The following is a 10877-nucleotide window of genomic DNA, read 5'->3' as shown; positions in this document are numbered from 1 at the left end:
ACAGCCCGGGGCGCACTCAGGAGACGGGGCCTGTGGGTAGTCCCAGCGGTGTTCAAGGGCATCTCATAGTGGGTGACCGGGAGCCTTGTCTGCGAGGACCCTGAGCTCCTGGACAAGGGTGTGAGGTCCAAGGGGCAGGTCTGGCTCTCCTGTTGGAGGGGCACTGGGGACACATAGTGGGTCTGGAGAGGGCGGACAGGCCAACAGATGAGCTGTCCCTGCCAGTCCTTCCCAGTCTCTGGCCCTTAGTCCCAGCGCTGTGCAAGCTGGCCAGGCGTCCTCATGGCCCGTGTTTCTCAAGAAGGTATATGAAGCACAAGCGGGATGATGAGCCTGAGAAGCAGGAGGACGAGGCTGTGGACGTGACGCCCGTCATGACCTGCGTCTTTGTGGTCATGTGCTGCTCCATGCTGGTGCTCCTCTACTACTTCTACGACCATCTTGGTGGGTCTCCGCGGCCGTGGCTCCTCTGGAGAAGTCCAGTGGACGGCAGGGTGACAGGAGGGCTTCCGGGTGGGCTTGTCCCCTCCCTTTACTGGGTGAAGGTCACCCTGCCCAAGTGCAAGAGTGCACGGGGCCCCTGGGGGTGGCTGGGACCCGCAGCCCGCCTGTTCCCTCACTGCGCCCTGCTCTGCAGTCTACGTGATCATTGGGATTTTCTGCCTGGCCTCCTCCACGGGCCTCTACAGCTGCCTGTCGCCGTTGGTCCAGAGGCTGCCATTTGGCAAATGCAGGTGAGCTCCCTCAGGCAGCCTTTGCCCAGCCCCACCCAGCCCCTCGCCCCCAGCTTTGTTCCTGAGGTCCTCCACCACAGCCTCTCCTTGGCTCAACTACTGTTTCCCGTCCTCTGGCCCCTGAGGCTCCAACCTCTGCTTCCATGATTCAAGGACCCCCCACTCTCCCATGGTCCTTGGCTAGTTTGGCACAGCGCAGGCTAATGGCAGGTGCTCACTCAGTGCTTGCTGGGTGTTCATGGACCTTGGGAGGAGGACAGAATGGGGAGGAGAGTGGGCTTTCTCAGTCCTCCCGCCTCCTCTCTTGAGTGGCTTCCCTCTCCCCACCTTCCATTCCAGGGCAGATAGGCCCAGTGGGGACGCAGGGGCCGAGTGGGATGATGTGGGTGCATGTGGGTACTGGGTAGGGATGCCCGGCAGGGCAGGGCAAGGCGGGGCCACCTGGCTGGATGCACTGGTGGTTCAGGCCTGGAGGCTCCCTGCTACCAGAGGCCCAGTCTGGTTCTTATAGGGAAGATGGGCAGCTACTCAGGATGTAGACAAGGGGGATGAGATCTTTTAAGGTTGCCATATAAGGGTGAGAGGTGGAGACAGGCCAGGAGGCACAGCACTGAGCTGAGGGCTCCCATGGGCTCTCCTGAGCTCCTGTGGGCTCTTGTGGGCAGGCTGGCTTGGAACCTGGCCCAGGTTTGCTCACCCTAAGTGCCTGGCCCCACCTGACTCTTCCTCTGCTCTTGGGAACCTCACGGGGACTGTGGGCGGGTTTAACAGAGAACGGGAAGTGGAGGAGGGCAGGCCGGGTGGGCAGGGTGGTGAGTGGCCCCTTTGAGAGCAGAGCCTGGAGGACAGCAGGAGGCCTGGGCGGCAGGCTTGTTGGAGTTGGACTTGAGGGGGCTGAGGGCTGTGGGTAGGAGTTGAGATGACGCGTCTGGGTGCTGGGTGGGAACAGGGTGGAAGAGTCAGAGGTCATTCGGGGGTGAGGGGCATGCTGCCCATGACAACTGCCCCCTTCTCCCCTACCCATCAGGGTCTGCAACAGCAGCCTGCCCTACTTCCACAAGTGCCCTCAGGTCCGCATGCTGCTCCTGGCATTGTTCTGCGTGAGTGTCAGTGTGGTGTGGGCAGTCTTCCGGAATGAGGACCAGTGAGTACAGCCCCCTAGGTCCTAGGGCCCAGGAGGCCCCCAGCCATTGGGTGGCCCCTCCCTCTTGAGGGCTGTCCTCAGATGCTCTGAGTGCTGGACTGCAGTCTCCTGTACCTCCCCGGGGCCGTTTGGGGGCAGCTGGAGCCAGTTCACCTCCGTGGTTATCAAAAGCCCTCCTTTCAGTCCCCTGGAAGCAGTGGCCGAATGGCGTCCAGGTGTTGACTGGGCTCCGCTGACGGCTGCCCAGCCGTGGCTGCCCTGCTTGCCCCCTGCGTCTGGTTTCATTTGATTTGTCTGGGTGCCACATGCACAGCGATTGGATCTGGATATGAGATGCTGCAAACCCTCTTGGCCTGGGCACCCCAAGCTGTGCTGTCCAGGACGGCCTCCATGGGGCCCTGGGCGGCGGGAGGGGACGCTGTCCCTGGCGCCACTTGTCCCCACTGCTCCCGAGGTGGTGCCCCAGGGGTGTGCTCAGCCAGCACCCTCACGGATGGTCCCGGGAGGCTGGCTTGCTTCTCCGAGCACTTGCTACCCTAAGCTCAGCCTCCCCTGCAGGGCAGCGCGCCTGTCCTGTGGCCTGGAGCCCGGGCTGCCCTAGGAGGACAGAGCAGGCCTGTTCCCGCCCAACCCCCTCCTGCTATCGCTGACACCATCTGGCGCTCTCAGTGAGCCTTTCCCAAGGCAGTTAAATGTTCTTGGCGGCACCTCCTTTTGGAGCCAGAACAGATTTAAGTGGCAGAAGGAAAATGGGAAAATATTTTGAGTCCTTTGTACACAAAGAGAACCCGGATTCTCACAGTTAAATCTAAGCCAAGACACTTCTCTGTTGTATAAAATTAGAACGGGCCATAGTTCCTGCACCTCTGGGTGCAGGCAGCTAACAGGCGCCCACCCACCACCTTCAAACTTTCCCTGTTCTTCAACCTGCCCCTGCGGGGAGACGTTCGATCCCTTGTGTGAAGCATCTGATGAGTGAGGTGGGCAGGCAGAGCCCTGGCCAAGGTGCAGGGCGAGGCAGGAAGGGGAGGACAGCCCAGGCAGGGCTGGCGAGGTTGGGGCTGTACCACCCCCATGCCATGGGCGGTGTGGCTGCACAGGGTGAATGCCCCCTGTCCCCGCTGGCCCCTCGGTCACGCTAGTTCTGTCTTAGAGCCTCCAGGTGAGGCCCTCACAGCACAGGTTTGATAGGCAGGTTGGGAGTGTGGCTGTGGAATGGCAGCGCCCGACGGTGTTGGGTTAATGCAGATATTTGAGATGGTCTTGCCTCTGCTGCTTGTTCCCGTGGGACCGTTCGGGGGGTTCCAGATGCTCATCCTCAGAGCCTGTCCGTGGGTCTGAGCCCTAATTTCCCACGGGGCTGAAAGAGGATGTCACCTGGCCGGGCACGTTTCTCACTCCTCCTGTGATCTGGGTACAAGAGCCACCACTGTAGAGAGACAGAGGCCCGGCCATGTCTGTCTTTCTCTGGCCTCTTGGTGTCAGAGTGGAGGGTCCCTTTACCCCCTGCCCGGTCATCCATCACTGCCCTGCCTGTTCCAACGAAGTGGGGTCCGTCCCCCAGGTTTCGGAACCTGCACTGCTGCCTCTGACAGTGCCTGAGCCTTGGAAACATGGCGAGGTCAGGCCCAGTGCGGGGTGTTTCAGACGCTTGGTGTGGGTAAGGTGTCGGCTGAGGGAGGGGCCGGACAGCTGGTGGCTGTGGATGGAACCTGTCCTAGCAGATGCTGCTGCTCTGCCCTGCAGGTGGGCCTGGGTCCTCCAGGATGCGCTGGGAATCGCCTTCTGTCTCTACATGCTCAAAACCATCCGCCTCCCCACTTTCAAGGTGAGGGCCCGGGGGTGGGGCCCCTGGGGAGCCGAGTCCTGAGGGCCTTTCCTGTGTCAGCCCCATGCCTGAAGCGGCCAGACCTGCCTGCCACCCAGCTCTGTCCTGGCCTCTCCTCTGAGCCGGGGGCCGAGATTATTGTCTGTAAGACCTGGTAGAAAAAACTCAGAAATGCGTGGGGATGGACGGTGAAGGGCAACACCTCCCTAGACCCAGAGCTGACCCATCATGGAGCGTATGTCTCCCACTGGCTCACCTCGGCCACCTGTCCCACGACTGGGAAACCCAGGGTGCCTTATGCTCTGCCCAGCCCTCCACTCACGTCGCTCTGGACACTCCCTCGTCTCCTGTGGCCCAGGGCCTGGGGCAGGTGGTGATCAGACGCTTGAAAAGGCTTCATCCCAGTGGGAATAGCCTGAGCCTTGTGAGGGGAATCAAGGGTGTGGGGATGTCTCTGTGGGTCTGTGCCAGGGGGTCTGTGTGCCTGGGGGTCCTGGGCCGGCCCTCAGGACGCCTCTCCCCAGGCCTGCACGCTGCTGCTGATGGTGCTGTTCATCTATGACATCTTCTTTGTGTTCATCACGCCCTTCCTGACCAAGGTGGGAGCCCTGCCCCTGCCCCTGCCCCGCCCCTCCCACACTCTCCGCACCCCCTGCCCCACGCTGATGTGGCTCTCCTGTGCTAGAGCGGGAACAGTATCATGGTGGAAGTAGCGACCGGGCCTGCGAACTCAGCTACACGTGAGAAGGTACGTTCAGACCCTGGTGGGTGGAGGGGAGCTATCGTCTTGGGCTGGTCTGCAGGTGCTGCCTCCTCTCCCCACAGCTGCCCATGGTCCTGAAGGTGCCCAGGCTGAACGCCTCGCCACTGGCCCTGTGCGACCGGCCCTTCTCCCTCCTGGGTTTTGGAGACATCCTGGTCCCAGGTACAGGGGCTGGGCACATGGGTGGGTCACCCCTCAGCCCCGAGGGCACCCAGGTGTCCTGGTCGTGTTGGGTTGGGGGCTGGTAGGTGGTGCATGGTCGAGGTAGCCCCACGTTGGCCCCGGGGGACAGCTCTGTTCTGTGGGTCATGGCTACACAGACGTTCCTGCCTGGCGCTGGCTACCCAGGACAGAGTATGGCCTTGACAGCCCACTGTGCCCTAAGTCCACCAGGCAGGACCTCCCTGCCCCTCCGTGCTGTGGGATGTGCACTGGCCCAGGGTTTTGGGTTACAGCTCCATTCTGAGCTGCCAGTGTGGCCATCTGTGAAATAGCAATAATGGCTGTTAGATGAGACCATGCACAGTGCCCGGCCCTTCCCACGGGGCACTGGCTCCCCGGCTCCCCGGCTCCCCGGCTCCGGTGAGGACTGGCCATGCTCTCTTCCTCCCCGAGGGCTGCTCGTGGCGTACTGCCACAGGTTCGACATCCAGGTGCAGTCGTCCAGGGTCTACTTCGTGGCCTGCACCATCGGTAAGCACCGCTCAGGAGGGCCAGGCTGTGGCCCTCGGACCCCCATCCTTCCTCAGCGGCTCACGGAGCTGGTGGGAGGGGGCGGCGCAGCCTCTGCTCACGGCACAGTCCCTTTTCCCACTTTTCCGTGATTGTTGCGGTTGTTTCTCTTTTCTCTTGTCTCCTTTTTGTCTTCCTCTCTTTCTTCCTTGTTATCCGGTGATCCCTCCCTCCCTCTCTCCCTCCCTCCCTCCCTTCCTCCCTTCTCTTTCTTTTTTTCCCTTTTTTCCTCTCTCTCCCTCCCTCCAGCCCTCCTTTCCTTCGTTCCTTTCTTTTTCTTTCTTTCGTTTCTTTTATTACCAAAGCCAATGACACAAAGGTGATATTTTCTCATTTTCTGTTGAGCCCTGATTGCTTTAAAAAAATTTCCCAGCTAGCCCTGGCTGGTGTGCTCAGCAGTTAGAGTATCAGTCTGTGGACTGGAGGGTCTCGGGTTCGATTCTAGTCGGTACATACCTGGGTTGCAGGTTCGATCCCCAACCCTGACTAGGGCTGGGGTGTGTGCAGAAAGCAACCAATCGAAGTGTCTCTCACATCGATCCCTCTCCTCTCTTTCTCTCTCTCCCCTTCTCCCCTCCTTTCCACTCTCAAAATCAATGGGAAAATATTCTCTGGTAAGGATTTAAACAAATCCTTTTTTTTGTCCCCACCCTGTCAGCTCTCAAGGAAGAGAAGTGCGTCATGCCCGTGCTCTGTCCACACCTGCCTGCTTCTGCAGGAGAGCCAGCTGGTGGGATGTGTTCCCTTGTCCCCTGCCCCCTGCCCCTTGTCATGAGAGAGCAGAGTGCACAGGCCTGGCAGCTTCTGCACCAGGGGAGAGACCTTGTAGGTGTCACTGTAGCACCAAGAGGGCACAGGCAGGCCTTCAGGCCCATTTTGGGGTCGTTACAGTGTGATCCTGCCCTCCCCCCCCCCGGTGCCTGCGGTTGCTCATTGTATCTGAACATTTCTCCACGTTATCGTCCTCGAAACAGTTCTGTAAAGACACAGTGGCAGGGGCTTCCCTGTCAGACCGTGTGCCAGAAGGTCCCCGTAGTTCCCCTCATTGGAGCCCTTAGACCTTACATAGCTGCCAGACATCTGCTCCTCCCATCGTCGCCTGTGAAGTCACTGTCAGGACAACCACGTGGGCCCCGCCATGGTTACATAGGAACCCTCCCTAGTGAGCACACCACTGGGAAAGGCGGGCTGAGGCTCGGGACAGGCCCAGGCGGGTGCTGGGCACGGGCTCAGCTCTGGAGGAAGCTTCCAGCTAAAGGCTGATTTTCTTGTCACTGGCTCTTTGAAATAACTCCCAGATCACTGTTGTACGATTAGTCCAGGAGACGCCACACTCCCGCTCGCCCAGTGCCCTGCGGTTGATTCATTACAGTTGCCTCACTTCATTCTCTCTGCATGTGTGTGCACACGTGGCCAGATGTCTACACTCACGCACGTGTAAAGCAGGTTTATTCTGAGCTGTGAGAGCAAATTGCACGTCACCCCCTTCACCCTCCTGCTTCACCAAGAGGCTCCTGGGAACAAATCGCTCTTTTCCGGTGTCACGATTATGTTATCAAAGATTTGATCTAATTCTGCGCATATGTTACTGTAATTCAGGATTATATTTCTAACTAAAAGCTTATAAAAATGAGGTATTTGGGCACATTCACAACTTCAGCTGCTTCTGTGGTTCCAGACCCTTCCCACAGCTGCCAGCTGCCGGTCAGAAAGCCCGTGACTTCTTCACCTCCAGCCGCCCTCTGTGCCCAGTGCCCCCTCCTCTCCCTAATGTCCCCTCCTCTGCCCAGTGTCCCCTCCTCTCCCCAGTGTCCCCTCCTCTGCCCAGTGTCCTCTCCTCTGCCCAGTGTCCCCTCCTCTCCCTAATGTCCCCTCCTCTGCCCAGTGTCCCCTCCTCTCCTAATGTCCCCTCCTCTGCCCTAATGTCCCCTCCTCTCCCTAATGTCCCCTCCTCTGCCCAGTGTCCCCTCCTCTGCCCAGTGTCCTGTCCTCTCTCCAGCCTCTCTGCTCCTCCTGTCTTCTCATTGAAACCTGACTCATCTTGCCTGTCCCCTGAGGACTAGGGGGGCCATATGTCCTGGAAGATACCAGAAGGTTCCATTAACTTCTGGAAGTACCCGAGTCTCATTGGCCTGTCCCTGTGTCATGTCTGGTCCCCCGTGCTCGTGCTTCCAGCATTCCTTCGAGGGAGGGTGTGGCCCTGGGGACCGCTGGCCCAGGTAACACACTGCTTGTCTCTGTCCCTCCAGCCTATGGCATCGGCCTCCTGGTGACGTTCATGGCCCTGGCCCTCATGCAGCGTGGCCAGCCGGCCCTCCTGTACCTGGTGCCCTGCACGCTGATCACCAGCGGCGCCCTGGCCCTGTGGCGCGGGGAGCTGGGCATGTTCTGGACGGGCAGTGGCTTTGCAGTGAATACCAGTTTGCTATGACTGTCTGGTAGAAATAATAACCCATAAGCCCTAACTAGAATTAAAGTTGAGTAAAGCCTCTAGTTTTACAACTAAACCTGCAGCCCCCATCCTGTGTTGGTGTCTCCCCATTTCCAGAGATTTTGGTTTGGGTGTTGTGTCCATGTTGCTCCGGTGGCTCAGCCATGCGAGGTGTGACCTGAGGAAGGTGCTGGTCCCACCGCACAGTAGCACCCCACTTGCCTGGGTATGGCTTTCAACGGCTTTCACCATGGAGAATGCCGTGTTAGGCTGGGGGTGCACTGGAGCCCCTCTGCCAGGGCAAGAGCTGTCACAGCTCAGGTTCTGGGCTCTGCAGGGACCTGACACCTCAGGCCCAGCCATGAGGGAGTAGCAGCAGGGAGAGTGTGGGCCAGCCCAGCACACAAAGGAGGGGTGTCCTCGGGGCTTCCCGCGGGTGTGACACGCCCCACTCAGCAGTGCCGTTGAGTGTGGTATTACCTTGGAAAGGAGCAGGGCTCCAGGTCTGACATTCATGAACCCCACCTGTAGCCAGACCCTGTCCCAGGCCCTCAGGGAAGCCTCCTGGGTCAGTGCCCACGGTCCTCAACGGGTCTCAGTCCGATGGGCATTGGCTTTGCCACAGACCTGGTGGGCCGGCACCAGCAGGTCAGGCGCGGGGGCATGAGCCCGTGATGTCAGGGTCAGGTTTCTGCGCCAGGTCCCCTCCCTGTGGCCTGCATGCTGGCCGGTGGGATTGGGCCCAGAGTAGGGAGTGGGGAACGTCTGGTCCAGGGGCCGTATCAGGGCTGTGACATCATTCGTCTGGCCCTGCCGCGGCATTAGGGGTGTTAATTAAATATTTGACCAAATGCAGCAGGCGAATTTTTAAGTGGATAATGTTGTATGGCCCGTGAATTACGTTATAAATACACAGGTGGCCCTTGGCAGAACAAAGGTTCCCCACCCCCTGCCTAGAGCCTGACCCTCTGGGCACAGTGACTCCTGCCTCTCCTCCCCTGAGGCTCCACTGGCCTCTCCCACCCCTTACCGCGGGCTCTCTCCTCTTCCAGAAGGATCTACCTCAGCCTCCTTGGGTGCCAGCCTCCGCCGAAGGCCCACCGCCTCTGAAAGACTCGGAGGTTGTGTTTTCCCAGCAGCCTCCAGGAGAAGCACAGGTCAAGCCCACACTGCCCGAAGAGCAGCCTCCAGAACTGGCTGATCCCAAGGATGTGGCCGGTGTGTCCACCCAGGAACCCGTGAGTCCTGCCAGCCACACCCCTGAGCCTCCAGGCCTGCCAGGCACCTCAGCCTAGGGGGCCAGTGCAGCCTGAGTCCCTTGCCGTCCCTCCAAGACTGGACCTGCCATTCCCCAACTTGGTGCTCTGGTCTGGCCAATGCTCACATCTCAAGCCCAGCCACGCCTGGACCCCGGCCCTGCTCCCAGCTCATGTGGCTGCCGCAACCCCTGGGACCGCCGAGGTCCCCGCCCCGCGATCCCAGCCCTGCATCTTCCTAGTTGGAGTCTCGGTGGAACCCAGGTCAGGAAGCGTCACCTCTGCCCACTGATGGCTGCACATCTGCCACATTTGGTGCTTACACCATGCTGCTGCTTCCTTCAGGCTCCCCCGGAGATGCTCCGTCCGGGCCGGAGGGGAGGGGTCTGCCCCGAAGGCCATGGCTTTCCTTCGGCCGTGCAGCTGGTCCAGATGCCGAAAGCCAGGCCTGGAGGTGTGAGCTCAGGCCCTCAGCCCAGCTGGCATGGGGGCTGGATCCGCCTCTGGACAGGCTGGGGAGCCGGGTAAGAGCCGCCAGCAAAGCTGGTGGTACATGGACGGGCTCTTGGTCTCAGCCTGATCCTGGTTCCTTCGTCAGCCTGGGAGTGTCTGCAGCCTGTGCTCCGTCCAGCCCCTCCATGTCTTAATAAACAGCAGACTTTCCGAAATGCCAGTGGTGTCACCTCTTGGACTGCCCTTCCTGGAGGCAGGATGGGTACCAGGCCGGTGGCCAGGTCCTTGGGGTCCACGGGCCCGGCACCCCGGAGCCCTCAACGGCTGGCTCTGTCCTTTGTGTCGGCTCCGCTGCCTCAGCACAGAGGAACTGGGGCTTCCCTTTCCACATCACGGGCATCTGCACATTCTTGACTGCACCCCAGCACACGGCTCCCTGGCCTCCAGCTGCAGCACGAGCAAGGCGAGCATCTGCGAGGAGCTTCTGGAACATGGGGGAATGTTCTGGAAGTGGCATTTTGTTTTCTACCTCTGAACCTCACGGCATGCCGTGGTGGAGCTGGCCCAGCGGCCCCGTTCCCGACACCCTCTGTCCGCCATCATGTTGCATGTGTCACCACCACTCGGAACGACAGGTGCCTCGGGGCTGCCGACCACCAGGACTGTCTGCGGCCCTGGGGCCTTGCTCCTCCCTGTCCCGTCCACGCAACCTCCAGACTCATGTTCAGATTTTCCATCGGAGTGACGTGAGGGCACAGACCTTCCAGCCACGGGGTCCCGGTCCTGCCCTTGTAGACCATGGGAACGGACCAAACCATGATCCACTCCAAAAATACCAGCGCCAGACAGACTCACACACTGTCTTTGTTAGCTACACTTCTCAAGGGAGAAATTTTATTCCTCAGAAAACAAGATGTCTTCCACCCGTTTCCCTGTTTCTCCGGGGAGGGAGAGCAGCTGGACCTCAGGCCCCCGGGAACTCCTTGGGGCCGGGGCAAAGGACCCACGCGGACCCTGTCTGACCCTCGGCCTGCGCCTTAATCTAAGCCATTTTGTACATGGGTGTCAACGATGGGAATCTTTTTTGTTTTGGAAATTAGACAAATGTCATGGGATTTGAAGGTGATGTTAGTTCCTACAATTTTCGTTTGCAGTTTTGGCCTTGCTTCTATTCATATCTTATAATTAAACAGCTTTGGATATGTAGGACTCGACCTTGGCCTTTTCTGAGGTGCAGTGAGCTGGCAGAGCCTGGCACCCCACCGGGCGCACGGTGAGCTGGGGGGTCGGGCTGCTCTGTTTGGACACCTGCTTGTGGGCATCGGGCAGGTCGACAGGCCGTGCTGCTGGTGCTGAGCTGGGCTTTGGCTGCAGTGTCGCTGGTTGTGGGTGTGGTGTCACCCTGGCATTCAGAGTTGAAGGAAGTCTGTTCCCGTGTCTTGGACACTGTTAGCTTATTCATGGTTGGCTCAGAAATCTGAAGGAGCCGAAACCGGTTTAGCTCAGTGGATAGAGTGTCGGCCTGCGGACTGAAGG

The 10877-nt window shown here is 59.8% G+C and overlaps 1 protein-coding gene across 8 annotated transcripts in view; it reads left to right on the top strand.

Annotated features, from left to right (window-relative positions):
- Nucleotides 1-10547, top strand: part of SPPL2B (signal peptide peptidase like 2B) — a 29725-nt gene extending 19178 nt beyond the window's left edge. For 3 of the 8 annotated variants that reach the window (XM_015567462.1, XM_006754100.2, XM_006754103.2), the window contains 10 exons: nt 302-444; nt 638-734; nt 1762-1878; nt 3625-3706; nt 4231-4305; nt 4392-4454; nt 4532-4631; nt 5085-5162; nt 7451-7611; nt 8685-10547. In XM_015567462.1, the coding sequence (XP_015422948.1) occupies nt 302-444; nt 638-734; nt 1762-1878; nt 3625-3706; nt 4231-4305; nt 4392-4454; nt 4532-4631; nt 5085-5162; nt 7451-7611; nt 8685-8927 (1159 nt within the window). In that variant the 3' untranslated portion in view covers nt 8928-10547. Of the gene's footprint in view, nt 1-301; nt 445-637; nt 735-1761; nt 1879-3624; nt 3707-4230; nt 4306-4391; nt 4455-4531; nt 4632-5084; nt 5163-7450; nt 7678-8684 lie in introns of all 8 variants that reach the window. The other 5 variants (XM_015567456.1, XM_015567453.1, XM_015567465.1 and 2 more) reach the window with 5 other exon arrangements.
- The last annotated feature ends 330 nt before the right edge of the window (nt 10548-10877 follow it).

Source organism: Myotis davidii, unplaced genomic scaffold (genome assembly GCF_000327345.1).
Source record: "Myotis davidii unplaced genomic scaffold, ASM32734v1 scaffold551, whole genome shotgun sequence".
Classification (NCBI taxonomy): Eukaryota; Metazoa; Chordata; class Mammalia; order Chiroptera; family Vespertilionidae; genus Myotis; species Myotis davidii.
This window is presented reverse-complemented; position numbering and strand designations above follow the sequence as displayed.